Here is a 19,410-nt window from a genome sequence, read left to right on the forward strand (position 1 = left end):
AAGCGAGTCACTGTACTACACATGAGTGCAGATCATTACGGGCAACTCGTTTGGTGTCCTATTACCATTCATTGGGCTCAACATACTACGATTATGAGAGTGTCGTCAGAAATGAGCTCGGCCTCTAAACAATCGAATTTCCATCCTAGTTGAGCATCTTGCACTTCATCGCTACCAAACTTGGACTTTCCATTATCCATTCCTAATTCGAACTTTCGCTGACCAGTTCGAGAAGCAAGGCTGCGTGATTGTACCCCTGCTTCCAACCTCCAAAGATGTTGTGCTGAATGGGAAGAGCAAGTGCGCTGTGCCGCTAGATCATCCCGACTCCAGCAAACTTTGTACCGGTGTTGATCAACGCATAGCAGTGGTGATAAGATCGCATGAGTCGGGTTCTGAATCCTCATATAGACTGCTTGCTGATGACTACAGAGACCTCACGCTGACCGACAATCTTGCATTCGTGAGACTGGTCGCCAGACGTTCAATGAGCTGAGTCGCACTGACTCTGTCAGGTGGCAGTTACAATCGGGTGCGGAATAAACCAATTGATAGCGTCTTACCGGTTAGCTTGCAAGACGTGCCTTCGGCCGCCGTTTGCCATACTAATTATCGTCTTCGACGAGGCTATGCGGCACAGCTCGCATGCCTTCCTCGGACCACTGTGCCGTCTCATCCGGAGGGGCGACTATCTACCAGAATACACGACACATCTCCCACGCATCTACAACACATCTACACACGTTTGAAAATGGACGACACCTCAACAACAAACAGTGTAACGTTCCAAGTCCTCTATCGCATTCCCTTCCGCTACCTCTACATACCCGGCCTGTACATCCTGCTGCTCGGTTTCTTCACTTTCGGCCACGCGTTTGACACAGTTTGCACACACCAGGACCCAGGCGGATACTACAAATTCCTAATCTGGCTCGTCCTCGTATTTGGGTACTTCGTATCTCATGCCGGCGCCCATCTCTGTGTGATCTGGCTCGTTTTCAGGGACCTACAGTTGCCGGATATGAGAGTCATGACCGATTCTGAACAGCGCACAAACAAGGTCCTCCGAAGCATCGCTAAGCTCATTCCGTGGCGCTACACTTATATACCTGGTCTGTCTCTCGTCGTTCTAGGCATCCACGTTCTTACGCATTCACTGCGCCTGCATTGGGCGCATTTTGGTCCTGCGGATTGGGATACGATGTTACACATTCACTTTCGCACGGTGCAGGGAGTGTGTCTTGAATTGGCAGGCTTTGTTGTTTGTATGGGGTCTTATGTCTTCAAGGGTGTGGAACTGGAGGATGCAGAAGAGACGCAGCAGAAGGGCCAAGATATCAGCAATGGGGGCGCTTTTGGACGGAAGGTGAACGCTTCAAGCGGGCATGACGGTACGCGTTGAACGGTGGTCGGTGGGTTTATGGCATGTAGGGGTTCCCTGGATGGTATCAAAAAGAGTCGCTTGGAAGAAGTACAAGCAGGTAGCTTCGACTGCGCAGCATGGTTGACGTTGCTCAAACTTGTGACGACAGCTTCGAGACCATTGATCGTACGTTGGAGGTCAGCTTTGCTACACACTATGGATCAAGGATCGGTACCAGTGAACCGCGGCGGTAAATGGTCAGTTCAGCTGGTGAAGTGTTATACTGCGCTCGGTGCATATCAGGTGCGGACGAGATTGCATGAGACTACTGTAGCTTTGGATGAGCATCTTTTGGCGAAAGTGCTCAGCAGGTACCTAAGTTTGGCTGCTCATGCGGTGATACCTAAGGTGAATGTAGATCGCAATCGGCCTATCCCAATGTTGAGTCATGCTAGCGGTGGTCTGCTGTTCAACGGCCTTGAACGCATCGTATTCTTTCATCATCTTGGTGTTTTCAGCTGTGCCACTCGGTATGAGAACATCCCCGAAGACCTACACGGTCTGAACAGGTGGATGTGAGGTATCTGTCAGAGAAGACCAGTAACCCATCTCAGTGTTCAATGACAGTTCGGGGGTCCAACTTCGAGTGGCAGCCACGCATAGCCTGCACAGGGTTGACGGCCCAAGGCCCCCCATACCAACGCCTCGTTACCTACCATCGTGACTGCGGGGGTCGCAAAAGGATATTATCAACCAGCATGTCGGCGACTATGTAATAGTACAGATCGTGGAAAACGCAAACTTGTATGCGACCCAATCGGAAAGAACGCCGCGGGAATTACGGGAGCGGGGGCATTGCACCCAGCCACCAGGTAGCCATCATGCGCAATAAGCATTTTGCGCGTTACCAGGTTTTCATACCGAAATGGCGCGCTTCTTGACTCGTAAACAGATGTTGCAAGCGGGTTGTAAGTTGCTAGGCTTGATTACCTGGGCAGGGAACGCGAGCAGTTGAATCCATCTTCAGAGGCCAATGACATCTAGGTTTCTATCGCGGTCCTCCATCAATGGCATGACGCTGGGGACCATGCGACTACGGGGAGCTCCTTCGCACGCGACAAACGTGGTGGACAGTCCCACGAACATGTCATACAGCTCGTTTGCGTGCTTCGACTTGTGGCGGCTTAGATGACCCGCATGTGTTTCAGGTGAGTTAGCGTCAGGTACCAGTCTAGACAGCGGGCTTTTAAGGTGCACCGGACCGTGGAACGGAGATTTCACGCATATCCACACGCTCACGGTCCCGAGTCCGATTGGCGAGGCCGCATCTCGATGATATCTGTACGAGATGGCGCGAGAGATGAGGGCAACCGGCTGCAAGCATGCCTAGGTAGATGCACATGTTTTGACTATACTGTTTTGTGATTGTTGAGGAGACCTGTCACATTATAGAAATTAGTGCGCTCTATTCTTCGTTGTTCGTACTGCTGCATACGTATGATATGACGACGACTCGACTCTCACAAATGGAAATGTATCATGTATTGCCAGGTACATCACCCGAGAGACGAAATGCTCCGGATGGTTCTCGAAAAGGGGACGCTAGATTTAGTTGCTGCAAGTATACAAACTACCCACAAGCCGATCGCTGACGCACTGATCTACTAGCAACGTGGTTAGATGGCAATCATGCAAAAGCCCGTAAACTTGAAATTGTTGCAAAGAGGAGGCCTGATCGTCTATCACGGAAAACTGATTGGCGATTCGACGGTTACTTTCGCGTACTGGGCACGATGGCGTGCACTAATGAAATGGCGTTGGTAGCACGCTGTCTAACGGCGGAGTCAGATCCGGTGTCAGTCACGACGCGTCGAGCAAGGTTGAGCTACACACCAGAACCCGCAAGCGTTCTGAAAACAAGGTCAGCACCACCTTGCACCGAGATACTTAGTCTTCACTGTCTCTTCAGTCCGGGGTTTGTCTTGGAACCTCGACACTCCTGTGTACATGCCGTGCGCGTGGACTCTGAGTTTGTGATACAAACCAAACATTCTGGCACTACAAGTCCAAACATACCCATATCACGAACCTTGATCCCAGCATAATTATGGCCTCTGGAACCGCGCTCACGCCAGCCATCATCGCAACATGGCCAATACCCAACTATGTCGACCCAGTCTCGCAAAGGGGCAGTGTCGATGCTGCAATATACGCGACAACCATCCCAATGGTGCTTTTTGTCGGTGGCAGAATTTACGTTCGGGCGAATCAGAAGTCAGGTGTAGGAGCAGATGACTGGATCATGGTTGGCGCAGCGGTATGTTCGCCCTATGCTCTTATGCTACATATCTAACATGTGTAGGTCTTCGCCTTGGCGATTTCTGTGTGCTTATTAGTTACAACCACCAACTCTCTTGGGCGTCATCTCTATGATGTGAATCCGATGACTTTTGTGAGCTCTGCAAAAGTAGGCAGTTACCAGTGGTTTCAATATTCATACTGATGGCTTCTAGTACAACGTTGCGAGTGTCACAATGTACAATGCTTCTATGACACTCACAAAGCTTTCCGTCTGTATGACGTACCTGAAGCTTTTCCCCTCGCGCACGAACAAATTGTTCTGTTGGACGATGATCGGGTACCAGCTTCTGTGGGGTGTCATTTCGTCGGCACTCTACATTCTGCAATGCGTGTAGGCCATAACCCCAGGGCTGATGTTTGATCTTGACTGACTTTCCTGTTCCAGTCCGATCCAGTCACTCTGGGATTTCACGATTATCGACAAAGTATGTTTGGACTCGCATCAATTACTCACCGCGAGCGGCATCTGCAATGTAGTGTCGGACTTCGTGGTGTTCCTTTGGCCAGTCGCGCCACTTTGGCAGGTCAAGTTACCGCTGTCTCAACGCGTGCATCTAGTCGCGGTTTTCTCTTTCGGCGTCCTGACATGCGTCGGTGGCATCTTGAAGGTTGTTTGGTCGCAGGATTACTTCAAGACATGGGATACCACATGTGAGCAGTAATGTTCCACAATAGACTGTCATCGTGCTAACATAGCCTTCTCGCAGGGGTTGCGTCTCGCGTCACCATGGCATTGTGCATCGAATTCAACGTTGGTATCATGAGCGGCTGTTTACCTTGTCTCCGTCCATTCCTAGCAATGATGGCTCCTGGAATCTTCGCTGGACCATCGGCGGCACACAGCGGCAACGCAGCGAGTTCTGGCGGAGCATCCTGGCGCAAGTCTCCCTTTCGGTTTGGAAACTCCAAACTATTCAAGCTAGGCGCGGGCAAGCCGTCGGATCGTGGTGAAGATTACGAGTTCACGGATGCGGAACATGCGGGAGGCGCCCGCGCTTGGGCTGCAGGCGGAAAAGAGGTGCCACAAGCTAGCATCGGCACCGTGTCTGGTTCTGGTATCTCAGTGAACAGAGATGAGAAATTGCGCGATGGTTATGATTCGCCGGGTGTTGTCACCAATGATGCGACTAGTGAGGAGTGGATCATGAAGGAGGACTCTTCTAGGTAGCTCAACAAGGCGTAGTATATATCAATCATTAAGTATGGTCTTGAGAGCCCATGCCGAAAGCCAACACGAGGGTATATGGCGACACATTCGATGACTGGGAAGGTCGGCGAAAAGTGGAGCAGAGTATTTTCGCTCAAAGTCCTAGAGCTGTCAATAGCCTTGGAAGTCATGACATGAGCAATGCTTCCGAGTGCCATTTCAGGCAACGCATCGACGTCGAATGAGTCTCGAAACCTTGTACTTTCAGTCTCTGTGACAGAAGCGCAGTGCTCGTGTCGATGTATGCGTGCGGCCAGCCACCAGAACTATGTATATCCAGGGAACTCGCAACCTTGACATAACCGAGCTTCATGCCTACGATTGCGTACCGCTGCGATGAGCTGATGCCATAGGCGCTCGTGCATGTGCTGTATGCGCGCCTCGCCGCGACCAGCTTCGCTTCCAGCCTCATCCCAAGGCGCAGGGTACTGAGCGCACCTCAAAGCAAGTTGTGGTGTCGGCTCTGGAGCGTCGCTCTCGCAGAAACTTATCCGGTGGACTTGATCATGTCGACCAAGTACCAATATAATGTGTCTCCGCCCCTAGTTGTGATCCAGGCAGTCCCATGGCGATAGACGGGATTGTGACGCGCGGTCGAGCGGTTCTCACGAGCTTGTCCGTAGATGCGCTGGGTATACGATGGTGGAAATGTGCTGCGATACGATTGCAGAGATGCCTACACGGGTGCTCATGTGGACGTGACCGCTGAGGAAGTGTGAATGTCGACTGGTCGTGTAGCTCATTGGAAGCGGATTTCGGGGGGTATTCCTATCGCATTGGTTCGGAGTGGACCACATAGTTAGCGCAGTACGGTCAATATGTCGATGTCAAAACATGGTACATAAGTTTGGACGGACTTCGTGGTAGATCCGGGCGGTAGTCGCTGCTGGAGCGGAAGCTCTGTCTTGGTTCAGAGGCCTTGGGCGACAAGCCGGACGTGCGCGCCGACCATGCTACTCCCGAATTGCCCACCAGTGGCAGCCTGTCATCCATCATCTAGGCAACAACCCATATACAGCCTGCTTGGATCACACATGATCACACAGAGCAGTTATCTAGATACAATTCATGATGGAATTCAGAGGGCGTTGCAATCAAGAAGCTGCGCAGTGTGGTCCGGACGAAGGAGTCCAATTTCATTTGCGCTTGGCGCACGTAGCTCAACCAGCCGACATGTGACCTGTCCATGTGCAAGCCGACACTACCTCGTGTAACCCTCATCAGACCACGACCATCAGCTCTACCCAACCCGATCCCTCCATGCCCGTAACCCGTGGAGGCCGCAGAGTGGCTCGCCACCCACGCAGGATAACTCATGTTCTTCCTTTCAGGCACAACGCGCTCATGGTGTTCCAGGGCCTGGATTCGTGTCCTCTTCCACCGCTTTACAATTTCACCATATACTTCACCCATCCGGACGTCAACCCGGCCAATGTTCAGCCATATGAGCTCTTCAAGGCGATCAGAGAAGGCTCCCTACTGGAGAACTTCTGTCACTTCCGCCTCGAGCTATTTTTCCTACATGTCCCAAATGCAGAGGATTCCGACGAGGCCTGCATCGCCCACTATCGTGAGGAAAAGCGCAGCCGGGGAGACTATACACGTCAGGTCGAAACACTAGGGTTGTCGTCCACTATGGACAGTGAGAACGGTGCCGGTAGTCTACCCGGCTTGGTACCAAGTTACATCGAAGACCCGGACACCGAGTATTACCATGGTCTTATCTACATCTACCGAGGACCTGATTGGACTATAGACGAACAGTTTGTACGTCGCATCTCCTTCGATCCTATTCCACAGAATGTGTATAGTTCGCTCGACCACGGGGCAGATGAACCTGACATTCTTCCGGCCATCGCCATCTTTCCACTAACGATACGCCATCTGGAAAATCACAATGTCAAGTCGATTGGCGAAGATATGTACTTCAAGTCCTTTCTTGCAACAAACAATGTAACGAATGAACCGTGGGAGGAGGCAATAAGGCTTGGTCGTTCTACCTGGTAGAAGATGTGTGATTTGTTTGTCGCAGAATCTCCATTGCCGGCCCTACTTGACAGCTTCACATGGCTATATGTATAATTCTATTCAGATTGTTCGATATGCGCCCCCGTCACTATTGCTATATTCCAAAAGGCCCCAGTCTTGAAGTCGAGTTGCGTGCATACTTGGACTTCTTGACATTCCGCAAAAGGCACCGACTGGGAGCTGATAAGCTCAAGCTGAAATTCCTACGCAATAGGCATAGTCCAACCAAAAACCAGTCGCGCATTCATCTTGAATAGCCGGATTCCTGTCGAATGATCAGCACCCAGACACGCTATCTTGTGTAATCCGTGCCATGACTCACCACTGGTAGAACTGATCAAGTGCCAAGTCATAGAGCTGAGAGATAGTCCAACATGTGTCACCGGCTAAACCGGACCCGTTAGCAAGCTGTTTCATAACACTGGCCGCGCACTCTAGACCAGGACATGATCGTTGGAGGTACTCACGTCCGACAACATGCCAAGCGTTACAATCATGAGCCGAGCCAGGCTGCGTTGGACCAGGTGCTCCCGGTCCGGACGATGTTGGCGGCGCCGAGCTTGTTGGTCTGGGCGTTATCGCGGGGTTCGTGACACTTGTCGTTGTATCGGGGGTTATCTCGTGCGTACGAACACAGTATCGGTAGTCTGTAAAGCGCAATCCCGTTAGACAGTGAGAAGTGGATTGAGCAATGACGGCAGCGTACTCAGCCATAAGTTACTGCAATCTGACCCTACTGCGGGATTCCTACGACATGAGATGGTCAGCGAATATGTACGACGCGCCTGGATGCGTAATATGGGATGGGGTTGCATCTTGACTCACATTGCAAAGAACTGCGCAATGGTGATGCCATTGTTGATGATGAACGATTGACATGTCATCGGTGGGACGATGGTCCCATAATCGATACATCCTTCAATGACTCCGTCCTGTGCGCGATCAGACTTTAGTACTAAGGTGAACCTGCACTAGTAGTATCCAGAAGACTCACTCTGATCGGATATTGGCTGCTCGTCTCCTCTGGTATCGGCTCTTGCGTAGCCAGTGCACCATCGTACGCGGCCATGCAGTAGCGGAGGTCCTTTGCTGGAGCGCAATCCGTGGAGTCAGTCTGAAGAGATGGGTTCCTATCTTAATATGAGCACTCGCACTCTTGAACAGTTGTTGGCATAATGCTGACCAGTTCTTGAATTCTTCTAACGAAATCGTCCACCCTGTAGCAAGCACCTCGCAAGCCGAGGCGGCTTGATCGAGCAAGATATCCGGTACCGTTAGATTCGCACCGTTCATGTATATGAAGCAATCCTTTCTCGTGCCTTTTGCGAGTGGAGAGGGCGTAGGCAACCCGACGAGTGAAGGTGGGGTAAAGGTCGCTCTAGGAAAATTTTCGTACGGTGTATCCATCGTAGACGTCGCGGGAGGTAGGTAGTCTGGATGCCCGGGATACTGATCCACCGGACCTACAGCCTGTACACAGTAACTCTCAAATGCGAATAGATTAGTACAATCATCGTTAATGCCCTGATTCAAGAAGCGAAAGTCGGGAAGACTGATGCTGAACTTCAGAAGGATGAGGTTGCAATATTCTTCAGGTTGGACCTGATAATAATGTGCGCAATGGCGATTTGTGCCACTGGCGAGATCGCTAGGTATCGGGGCAGCAGTGGGTGTTCCAATCGATGAAGATGTAGGTATCGATGTTGTACTTGGACTGGGCTTGAAGTCGACATCACCTGGAGGCGTGACACAAATCGAGTCCCCAATGGATTGGTCGAGTTTGTTGCATGTGTATCCGATGACTGGGTTCCCTGAGGAAATGCATCAGCTAAGCTTTCCTTTTTGGAGTCTTGACCGTGTTTGCGGTCTTCGGACTAAACCGGACTTACAAGTGTATAGTTGCACTTGACTTATTCGATTGGCCTTTGCGATCCCAATACATGTGTCGTGCTGTTGGACAACATAAGTTTTACAAGTGCTCTGGATACAAAGATCACCCGTCATAGGGAAGTCGACACAAGTAGGTTTCAATCCGTTGCCTGAGAGAAGCCACGAGGTGGCAATCCCTTGAGCTTCGGAGATTGAACGACAAGTGTCGCCGGACTTTATGCTGTAGGTCTTGCCGGTACACCCTTCCGGTTCAAGGCTTGTAGGAGTCGCTCTAGTGTAATTAGTGAGATGCTTAGAGAGGTTGTTACGATGATGGAGTACCCTGCAAATGGCGTAGTAGAGCTCGCCAGCGGGAAGCCGGTCTTCGAACAGCTTGCTGTCAAAGAGCTGAACATCGATTGGAGTGCATATCCGCCGTTGATAGGAGACCCGGCCTGAAACTGGTATGATTTGATGATACAGTTGTCACACATGTCGACCTCCATCTGCTGCTGTCTTCCTAGGTAAAGGTCAGATGAGCTCAATACCATCGATCGGTATGATAAGATGATGGTGACTAGTCTCCACATCCCAATGGATTTGGCGATATGTTACTGAAATGACTTACTGTCTATGGGCGATGAAACGGTCTCCAGAGCCGCATCTTGAATGGACGCCTCCTTGTCACTAAGCACCAGCCTTGATGTTACATTGTCGTTCGACATTGCATATGACACTCGATTACACCATCGCTCTCCGTCCTGTATGCAGGTTCGGTTGAAGTAGTAGTAGAGAAGCTCCGACACAAAACGCACGGGAGCAACGCGCGTTTCGGTGACGCTATAAACATCTGTTGAACCGCATGCGCTAGCGGTTTCCGCGTTGTACGTCGCCAACGAGGTTGCGCAGTCTGCTGTGCAGGCTTTTTCCAGAGCATCGACGTCAAAGTAAGATCCCGTCGCAAAGTTGCTAATCTGCCGTGGACAGTTGGGGATATCTTTCGTCAGAGCCGCAACGCAACCTATCGACAGATCGTCCGCTGGCAGCGTATCTTTGCTGATAAATTGGAAGGCATCGCAGCTGGAAGAGAAAGCGGACAAGGTAAAACATACCACCGTCGCTTGTGAAAACATCATTGACGAAATGCTCGACGACTGAATGAATTTCTCTGCTCAGTATCGATGGGGTTGATACAGCCGGGAAGGTGAAGCTTGCGCTGCCATCCGGAGGGACTTCCATAACTGGCGCGCTGGCGATGGGTCTCTGAGTCGAGGACAAATCTAGCCTAGTAGTGTGTACAGTTCTCGTAGCGTAGTACTGTGCATGCCTAGCGAAGTCAAATAAATTGTATGTGGGGAATGCGGCGTAGTCGATATACACGGGCCAAGGCTGCACAAGATTCCGTCTGTTCTAGATCAGACGGACCCGTGCAAGGGTTTGTCAGGTTGGACAGGTAGTAAGTCTGGTGCCAACACCTCACTCGGCACCCGACATCTCGTAAGGCGCCTTGCACTTCATGGTGCCGTTGGCTTTCCGTCTACACAGGCAACCGATCAATACCTAGGTACCTAGGTACTCAGGCACAATCGAGGTATCGAGTTGTTGCATAAGCGAGGCGCGGATCGCACCAAAGATGGGATGGGTCATCATAGGAAGGTTTTAGCACTGTCCTCGATCGGGTCTTCAACTGACGAGCCGTAATGCTGCCGCATGGTGTTATCGTTTGAATTCGGCATCATGCCGTCTTGGCAAGTCCCCACGCTTACCTAGGTGGTCTTGGCAGGGTCCGCGGGCGCTTCGCAACCGATGCAAAATAGTGACACACCGTCGTACTTGTTCTTCAATCCCTACTATCGACCACGGTATCGATTCATGGATGCGCGCGAAGAGCTGGCTTCTACCATCAGGGACCCAGATGATCCTATAGCACGTTGTGCCTCTTCCGCAATCGAGCGCGGCCGGCCATGGCGGGATAATTCCAAAGCTTCGGCATCTCTAGCCTCCTGCGGCTAGGACCTCGGAAGGCATCAGTGCACCTGCTGAGATTACCTCGATACAGTTTCGGATCGACCTTCACGATACCCAAGAGAGAAGCCTGTCACAAGAAGCTCCACCATGATGCGCGCGACGTGCCGTGCCTCTGCGCTACAAATGGTTCCCACTCACTAGTGGCATGGTCGGGCTGGCAGCCGGTGAAGATACCTTATTGAGTTTGGAGTCTCAACTTTACCTTTGATCAGAGGCAAGACGGTGGAGCTCACACTTCGAGTGGCACGTTGGCCCTGCCACAACTACCTGAGGAATAGAACTGGCACGTTCATCGTTTTGTTGCCCTTGCCATCCCGACCGTCGAACGTCCTCAGAGATCTGTGGAGCTCCTGCAACCGAACATAGACCACACTTTAGCCTTTGGCAGTTCATTATTGCTCTCGCGCTTCTATTTTTGAGTGCTCTCTAAATTTGCTTTGCCAGCATCAGCACGTAAAGGGAGTGGCATCTGAGGTACGTGTTCTGTCAATCAGCGATTGCGTAAAAGTGTCCGTATACTGACATGGCGCACAGTGGTACCAAGAAGCCCTCACCATCCATGTTACTGCAAGATGGTCGTCTTCTCATCTGTCTTCATTTCTTACGCGCTGCTAGTGACTCCGGTGATAGCCTCCCCAAGGCACTACCATCGTCACAAGCACGTCCACAGACATGAACCGTTTGCAGCCCGCGGCGCTGATCAGGACTCGATTTGTTTACCTCTTCCGACGGCTTTCCATGAGCAGGAAGATCTGATCGCCAAACTCAGGCCGTTGGACGGTGTCTGTCAACCTGACGAGTATGTCAAAACGCAGTCACATACTGTAAGGTCGCCGTCAACCTCTCGACTCGAAGCTTCCAGCCTCCATGCACGCCAAGCAGACGACCCATATGTTTGCAGCGCAGACAAGCCCTGCAGCAACGGAGCCTGTTGCGCCAAGACTGGGGTTTGCAGCTACGGAGAGAAGGCCTGTGGAACAAATGGCCAGTCCCCGAACGAGGTTTGCTGGAGTAACTGCGATGCTCATGCAGAATGTGGTCGCCATTCCGACCCCCCGAACAAGACATGCCCTCTAAATGTCTGCTGTAGTCAATTCGGTTTCTGCGGTATGGCAGATGACTACTGCAAGGTGACCGATGACAAGGAGACAAGCTGTCAAAGCAACTGTGAACAGCCAGACAGTGGTGCATCGGGCAGCGATGTGCAAAAACGTATCATCGGATACTACGAGGCGTGGAACCATGAGAAGAAATGCATTGGTATGAGGATGCAAGACATTCCGGTCGGCAGTCTGACTCACATCTACTACTCATTCGGCTACATTCGCCCAAGTACATTCGACATCATTCCCATGGACGATGGGGAGGAGCTATCTACTGATACATTCACCGAGTTTGCTAGCCTCAAACGGAAGAACCAAGGACTCAAGGTCATTATAGCCTTGGGGGGATGGACATTCAACGACAACGGTACGATATGGCAACCGGTGTTCAGCGACTTAGCGTCGACATCAGCTAAGCGCGGTCTGTTCATCAAAAAGCTCTTGACGTTCCTTAATCGTTATGGTTTCGATGGGGTAGATCTCGACTGGGAATATCCGGGAGCTACCGACCGTGGAGGCAAGCCTGATGACGGTGAGAATCTTACCAAACTCATCAAACAAATGCGTTCCGAGTTTGATAAGTCGGGTGGCTCGCACAAGGAGATATCCTTTACAGCTCCTACCAGTTACTGGGTAAGCAGATTCTCTAGTCGCCCTCGAGTGTGTGGAGATTGCTGACTCCGTGCCTCATTGCTGTAGTATTTGCGACATTTTGATGTAAGAGCCAGCGTCCAAGCTGCGGACTTCGTCAATGTGATGGCATATGATTTACACGGAATCTGGGATGCCGAGAATCCTATCGGAGCCCAAGTCCTCGCTCATACCAATCTTACCGAGATCAACAAAGCACTAGACCTACTGTGGCGTAACCATGTGGACCCCAAAAAGGTCAACATGGGACTCGGTTTCTATGGTCGGTCTTTCCAACTAGCAGATCCTGCATGTTCACAGCCTGGTTGTCTGTTCAAGGGTGGTGCTTCACCGGGTCCATGCACAGCAAACTCTGGAACATTGTCATACTCCGAGATTATGGATATAATCGCTCAGAATGATCTGACGCCATACTACGACTATGAGCACGGTGTAAAGTATGTGACCTGGGGCGGCGATCAATGGGTATCCTTCGACGATCACGAGACGTTTCAACAAAAGATCAAGTACTTCAATGCCATCGGACTAGGTGGCTTACTGATCTGGGCCATCGACTTGGATACGAAACAGCTCGACGCACTTGAGGCAGTCCTCTACCCGGAGCCACTCGGCGTCAAAGCCGAAGGCGCTACGGCTGTGGACAACTGGCAGGATTCCGGTACTGGGAAGTGCCGAGTAACCGACTGTGGCGTCAGCAGTTGCAAGATTGGCGAGATTGCTGTCACGCAAACGCAATGCGAGGATGAAGATTTCTGGGATGGGTCCTACAGGATATCTACTTTATGTTGCCCCCTTGCATCGGCTCCCAAAGCTGAGGATTGGTAAGCCCCACCTCTTCGAACTTTTCCATTGGACGTACTGATGATTGATAGTGAATGGAGAGGCGGTAACCCAACGTGTAATGGACAGTGTCACCCCGCCGAAGTCGCATTGCAATCATCGCGATATGGCGACGGGGGCAAGTGCATCGACGGTCACAAGTTCTACTGCTGCAAAGCGGAAGCACAAATGCCAGATTGTGTCTGGACGGATTGCGGTGGCTCGTGCCCTAATACTCATGACGAGATGACCTGGTCGTACGATACCTGTGGCAGTGACCAGAAGCGCAAGCTCTGCTGCAGCAAAGAAGAGGGATGGAAGAACTGCGCTTGGCACGGCAAGCCGGGTAGCTGCTTCGACAATCACTGCGATACAGGTTGGCAAGTTGCGATAGCTACACGTTTTGAAGGAGAAGGGGAAGATTGTGGATTTTGGCATCCTGACCGCCAGCGGGCATTCTGCTGTGATCCACCAGATGGGAAATCTCCGTTCCTGCCCGTTCCCCTCGACTTTCTCTTCAGCAATCCCCCAAAGGAAGAAGAAGCAGACACCGAGTTCAATCTCAAGACGGATCCAACTTATGGTGGTACAAACACCGTACCATTCTCCGAGGAACCGGACAATGCGCCATTTGGTTTCGTTGTCCTTACGAGTCCGGACACCCTGCAGGTGTCTCTCGACAAGCGAGATGGTTCTCATTGGGAGGTGTTTGACTGTTTCGACTCTATTACCGAGGGAGAACACACCGTGAGAATGATGTGCACTGACCGAAGTGAACATTCGAACTGCGACAAGATTCATCTCGGCCATGGTGCGCCTGGTACCATCGTTGAAATGCCAGCTGGGTGCGGACCAGGCAAGTATGCTGTGGTGAAGACCTTGGAGGTGAGCAAGAACCAAGGCCTGCCTCATCGCCTTGTCAAGCGAGGACTCTCAGTCATCGACCATATCTACGACCTGACCTTCGACTATCAATTCAAGCGAGTGCCACGCGATCTGGGTACTACTCAGATGAGGATTGACTTCAGTAACGAGCCCGAGTACTGGGACAACATTGTCAACAAGACTGCGAGCGGAAAACACCGAAAGAGGCGTTTGGAGGATGTTGGCGGCAGCCACAGGCGCTGGCTAGAGGAGGAGTGGCGCGATGATACTCATTTTGGCGCATTGTCTATCGAGGAACTGCACAAGCGTTGGTTCGGTAGTGATGTCGTTGACTGGTTGAAAGGAATCATCAATGGAGTGTCTGGTGGTCTTGACCTTGGCCACACGTATTCGGACGACTTCATACTCAAGATCATCGACCAAAAGCTGACTTGTCCAAACATGGCCGCCAAGCTAGAAGTCAAAGCAGAGTGTCACGTTGATGTCGACGTCAACTATGGCTTCACGCTTGTCGCCACGCTGGGCAAACCGGGTAGCTTCATCGACCTCAGTGATTCCTTCCTTTATTTTCGGACGAAGGGCGAGGTAGACGCCAAATTTGTTATCGATGCAGCGGTCACAGCAATGTTCGATACCGGAGACATCATGATGTTTTCTGCGGATAAATTTGGGGCAGCTTTTGCTGTGCCCGGCATCGTCACCATCGGTCCCAACTTCAAGCTTTTTGGAAGACTGGAAGGTCAAGCGACATTGGGCGTCAAATTTGAGAGCAAGGTCAAACTCGCAGAATGGGATGTTCGGCAAACCTATCCAGTCGCGAATAATGATTGGATCCCAGACGCTTCAAAGACTCCGAAGAAAAAGGGGACGCAGAATGTGCTTGATCCCGAGTTTGAGTACGGCGTGACGCTCGAGGGCTATCTTACCGCCCACGTCAAACCGACGATAACCTTCGGCATCGACTTCAACGCAGACTTCATACCAATCGACAGCTGCGCTGTTAACCTTGTTGCTGATGGCCATGTCACTTTCCACGCCGAGCTAAAGTTGAACAGCGATTCCTCTTTCTGCTATGGCGTAGACGCTGGTGCCGATCTCTATGCGACTATCGATGCTCCATCCGAGTTTGATTGGGCGCTTCCCAGCACACCGTACCCCATTGTTCCCGTCGACGACGTTCAGATTTACCCCAGTGACAATTCACCAGCATGCATAGATTTGTCCAAAAGGCGTGCTGTTGATGACGTCCCAACTATCGTCAACGCCTCCGCGCGATTGGAGCGACGATCTGGAGATCCGATGTCGATCGCGCAGGATGAAAGCAAACATGATCGAGGTCATTTTCAAAAGAGGGCCCAAGTATACGGCCCGTTGGTACCTCGCTTGGATGGCTTGAATTGTCCCGGCGCCATCGATGTGGGCGACATACCGCCATGTCCGCTGTGTGGCGACGATGACGACGAAACCGTATCAAAACGCGCTGAATCTTGCTGGCTCGATTCTTACGCCAAAGGTCCTACGTGTGACATCGACATCAACGAGAAGCGTGACGCCGAGACAGGCAACAAGAACGGAAGCCTGACGGACGACGATTACAGTGCCCTTGAGCAAATGCAATGGATTGAGCAAAAGCATCATCTGGAGAAGCGTGACCCAGAGAAACTCATCAAGTGGGATGGCATACCGCTGCCCTGCGGGCATTATAGGTATTGCTCTGAAGCAAGCAAGCAGAGTGGAGTTAACAAGTGGTTCGGCTATCGAGACTTAGACGGTCCGTGTGAATTGGAGGTGGTCAAACTCAAAGCCTCTGAAACAAACACAAAACTATACGCGAGTAAGTAATTACCCTAGAGCCACGGATGTTCGATACGGTGGAATAAGAGCTGGGGTCATTTTATCTTTTCAAATCAGCCCGCTAACTTTAAGAAGCGGAGCACATTTATGAAGCCCAGTTGTTGCCCGACTTCATGGAATGGCTTGTGAAGGGGCCACTTCCCGGTGGATACAGATCCCCAACAAAAGATTGGGTTGCTGATGTGCTTATCGGTATGAACGAACAAACAATCGAGCCGCACACAGCGCCTTCCTGGACAGAGATGTCCACCTTGTTCCAAATGACGCATGGCCTGGGCGGTAATCACAACCCAGGCGGCCTTGCACTCCTTTACAAGGACGTGAACGGGCGTAAAGCCCACTTCTTTGCCCTCAATACTCTCACTTCAGCGAACGAGGAAAACTTGAAAAGAACATCTATCATGCACCGCAATACGGCCGGGGTTTTCTCCTACATGCGCAATCCCTGGATTTGGCCAAAATTCACTGCGTCTTCACAGTACATGGAAGGGATTCTTCGCGATTTCGATACAACCTTCGATTGGAACGGCAATGCTGTCCAAAATATCGGGCAGCTAGGTCGACCACAGCGAGATACCGACGACCCACAAGCAGGTTTGCGCGATCTGTATTGCTATTGGATTGACATGCTACTCCATCTTATTGAGGGAAAGGCTGATGTGTGGCTACAGGCTGCTGAGTCCAATTTCAGGGCAAGTTTTGGCAACGATGACAAAGGAAGGAGGTGGTTGCAGCAAGTCATGGTTACTGATGGCCCTATATCTACTAAACGTCTGAAGTTTCTGAGCAGTGGGCTTGGAAAGAACGCCCATCGATTCAATCCTAACAACCCACCTGAGAAGCGAAAAAAATGGGCCCAGAGCAATTACGATAGCTTGTGGAGAACGGGACCGGACTTTGGTCCAGCCGGCCCCTTCTAAGATTAAAGCGCATTTGTCTTCTTGGTAACATGTTGGGTATGGATAGTAAGTATGTACTTATCTGTTGAGATGTAGATATATACACTCTGAAGTCTATAGCTCGCTGTCTCACCTTGCATTATGTCCCCTGGACTACCTCTCATGCTTGGAGGACCCCTCAGCTATAGCTCCAGCATCCTTGCTCAATAGTCTACTTAGCCTCGGCGCATATTCTTTCCCAGAAAAGCTGATCCGTGCCACTCGTGGCAATAAACTCTCCCTGCTCGAGCGAATTCATAAGATACGCGCAATTTCCAAGTTTCGGGTTGAACAAATAACTCTTGCATTCTGCTTCGGCCAAACACAGCGTCGCACAAGTCGAAACATCGGTCGCATCGATCAAGTTGAACGAAGAAGCGTAATATGCCTCAACATTGGCGAAGCCTTCGACGCCACACGTGGTGCTTGGGGATGGGCTGGGGAGCGGAGTGTCGCACTTTCCGAATCCAGCTTGGCAGCCTGTTGCACAGAATGCGGCGGTGCTTCCACTGCGAGTTGATATTAGTATGAGAGGGAGGGAGAGAGAAGAATGAGAGCTTACCACCATCCGTAGGCGCTGCAGCAATCGCCAAACGAAGAGCCTAGGCATGTCACTCCGCTACCACAACTGCCGTCGACGGAGATCTTCTGAGTGGGTGCTGGTGTAGCTGCCGAAGTTACAGTTGGAACTGCAGTCGTGGACAGGGTTGATGAAGATGACACCGGCCCGCAGTTTCCAAAGGCTGCATTGCAGCTGGTGCCGCAATGGGCGGCGGTTGTTCCACACCATCCATAGGCGCTACAGCAATTGCCAAATGAAGAGCCGACGCATGTGAAGCCAGAAGTTCCGCCGCAAGTTCCATCAGTGGAGATCTTTCCGCCCGTAACCGGGGCCGCTGATGCTGCGGGCACTTTCGATGATACTGCGGGTGCTGCCGACGAAGGTACAGGTGCTGCGGATGAGACTGCGGGCGCTGCCGATGACACTACGAGTCTCGTCGAGGATACTACAAGTGTTTTCGATGACGCAGCAGGTGCTGAGGAAAGGATGACCGCGGGCGCTGAAGATACTGGAGACTTGCAGTCTCCGAATTTAGCCTGACAGCCAGTTCCGCAGTGTTGTGTAGTGGAACCACAACGTCCATTCTTAGAGCAACAGTTTCCCCAAGACGAATCCTTGCAAGTAAGCGTGTTCCAAGACTGTTTGCCGCAAACACTTGAGGTGCTGACGCGCAACGCATTGACATTAAAGAATAAAAGGGCCGGAACGGCTAACAGTATCGAAGAACGCATCGTGCAAAAGAACCGTCGGAACGAGTGACTTGGGTTAAGAAACGGTCGGCGAATGAGGACGCATTGCCAGAATCGTGAGAGGGAGCGACCAGAATATATTACATCGCGGATAGGAGACTTCCAAGCATGGGCTGACTCGTGAAGCGAAAGTGGTGTTAGAGTTCTCTCGAGCTAGACCCGATGGACCCAACGCTAGGCTATTATTAAAGCTGCCAAGGCTATTGCATCCCCACAAGGCTGAAGATAGCGTGTATTTTGATGCGCACTACGAGCTCAACAATCGTTGCTTTGCACCTGGAGTTGCGGAGTTGCCCTCATGATGTATTTCGCGGGGAGACACGACGAACGCCAGTGTAGGATCGAACGAGATCTAGCGACCACCTACCTACCATCGACTTGCTTATTCTCTGTTGCTTATTGCTAAAGTAAGAGACTATACGTTTGCAGGGATTGACTTGATTTATATAAGTACCTAGGTAACAAAGGTCCTCTTGCCGTTGTATTCTCTGATACTAGCAATACATCATTCGATCCTGATGCGTTCTATATTTGGAAGCTCGTGAATCTGGGCCGTCGATACCTTCCAATAGGCAAGGCCAATTGGTCTGAACGTTCGGACTTCGTTTTTCTTGTCTTTGTCGCGGTTGTCGTTGTCATCACTGTTTGTGACCCTGGGCAAATATTCCTCCAAGACAAGCATATAGATGCGACAAACATCCTCTACTTTCGATGAACTATCGGTATGCTTGCTTCGTTTGCTGTCAGGTTGTTCATCGTCGCTCTGGTTTCCCTCACGACCCGCCTCATCGCTCTTGCTCTTTTTACTCCTGCTTCTATCGCTATGCTTATTACTATGCCCCTCCATACGATACGATGCATGGATTTGCTCCTCGATCCTTATCTCCTCTTCGTCGCCCTGGTCCACTATGTCTTCCGTATTCTCTCCATCCACGCTATTCTCTTCATCCTCGTCACTCTCATAATCAGCCCTTTTGACTTTACGAAGGATGA

At 51.2% G+C, this 19,410-nt stretch overlaps 1 protein-coding gene across 1 annotated transcript; it reads left to right on the plus strand.

The window, feature by feature from the left end:
• Positions 1–11,965: 11,965 nt before the first annotated feature.
• Positions 11,966–16,148, plus strand: J4E87_001493 (uncharacterized protein; the record flags this gene model as incomplete). The annotated part of the gene is made up of 3 exons (XM_049373136.1): positions 11,966–12,592; positions 12,659–13,431; positions 13,951–16,148. Coding segments are annotated over 3 exons (3,598 nt in total), but the record flags the coding sequence as incomplete, so codon positions are not given.
• Between the last annotated feature and the right edge of the window lie 3,262 nt (positions 16,149–19,410).

This window comes from Alternaria ethzedia (assembly GCF_023757985.1).
Source record: "Alternaria ethzedia strain BMP 0044 chromosome Unknown scaffold_2, whole genome shotgun sequence".
Taxonomy (NCBI): domain Eukaryota; kingdom Fungi; phylum Ascomycota; class Dothideomycetes; order Pleosporales; family Pleosporaceae; genus Alternaria; species Alternaria ethzedia.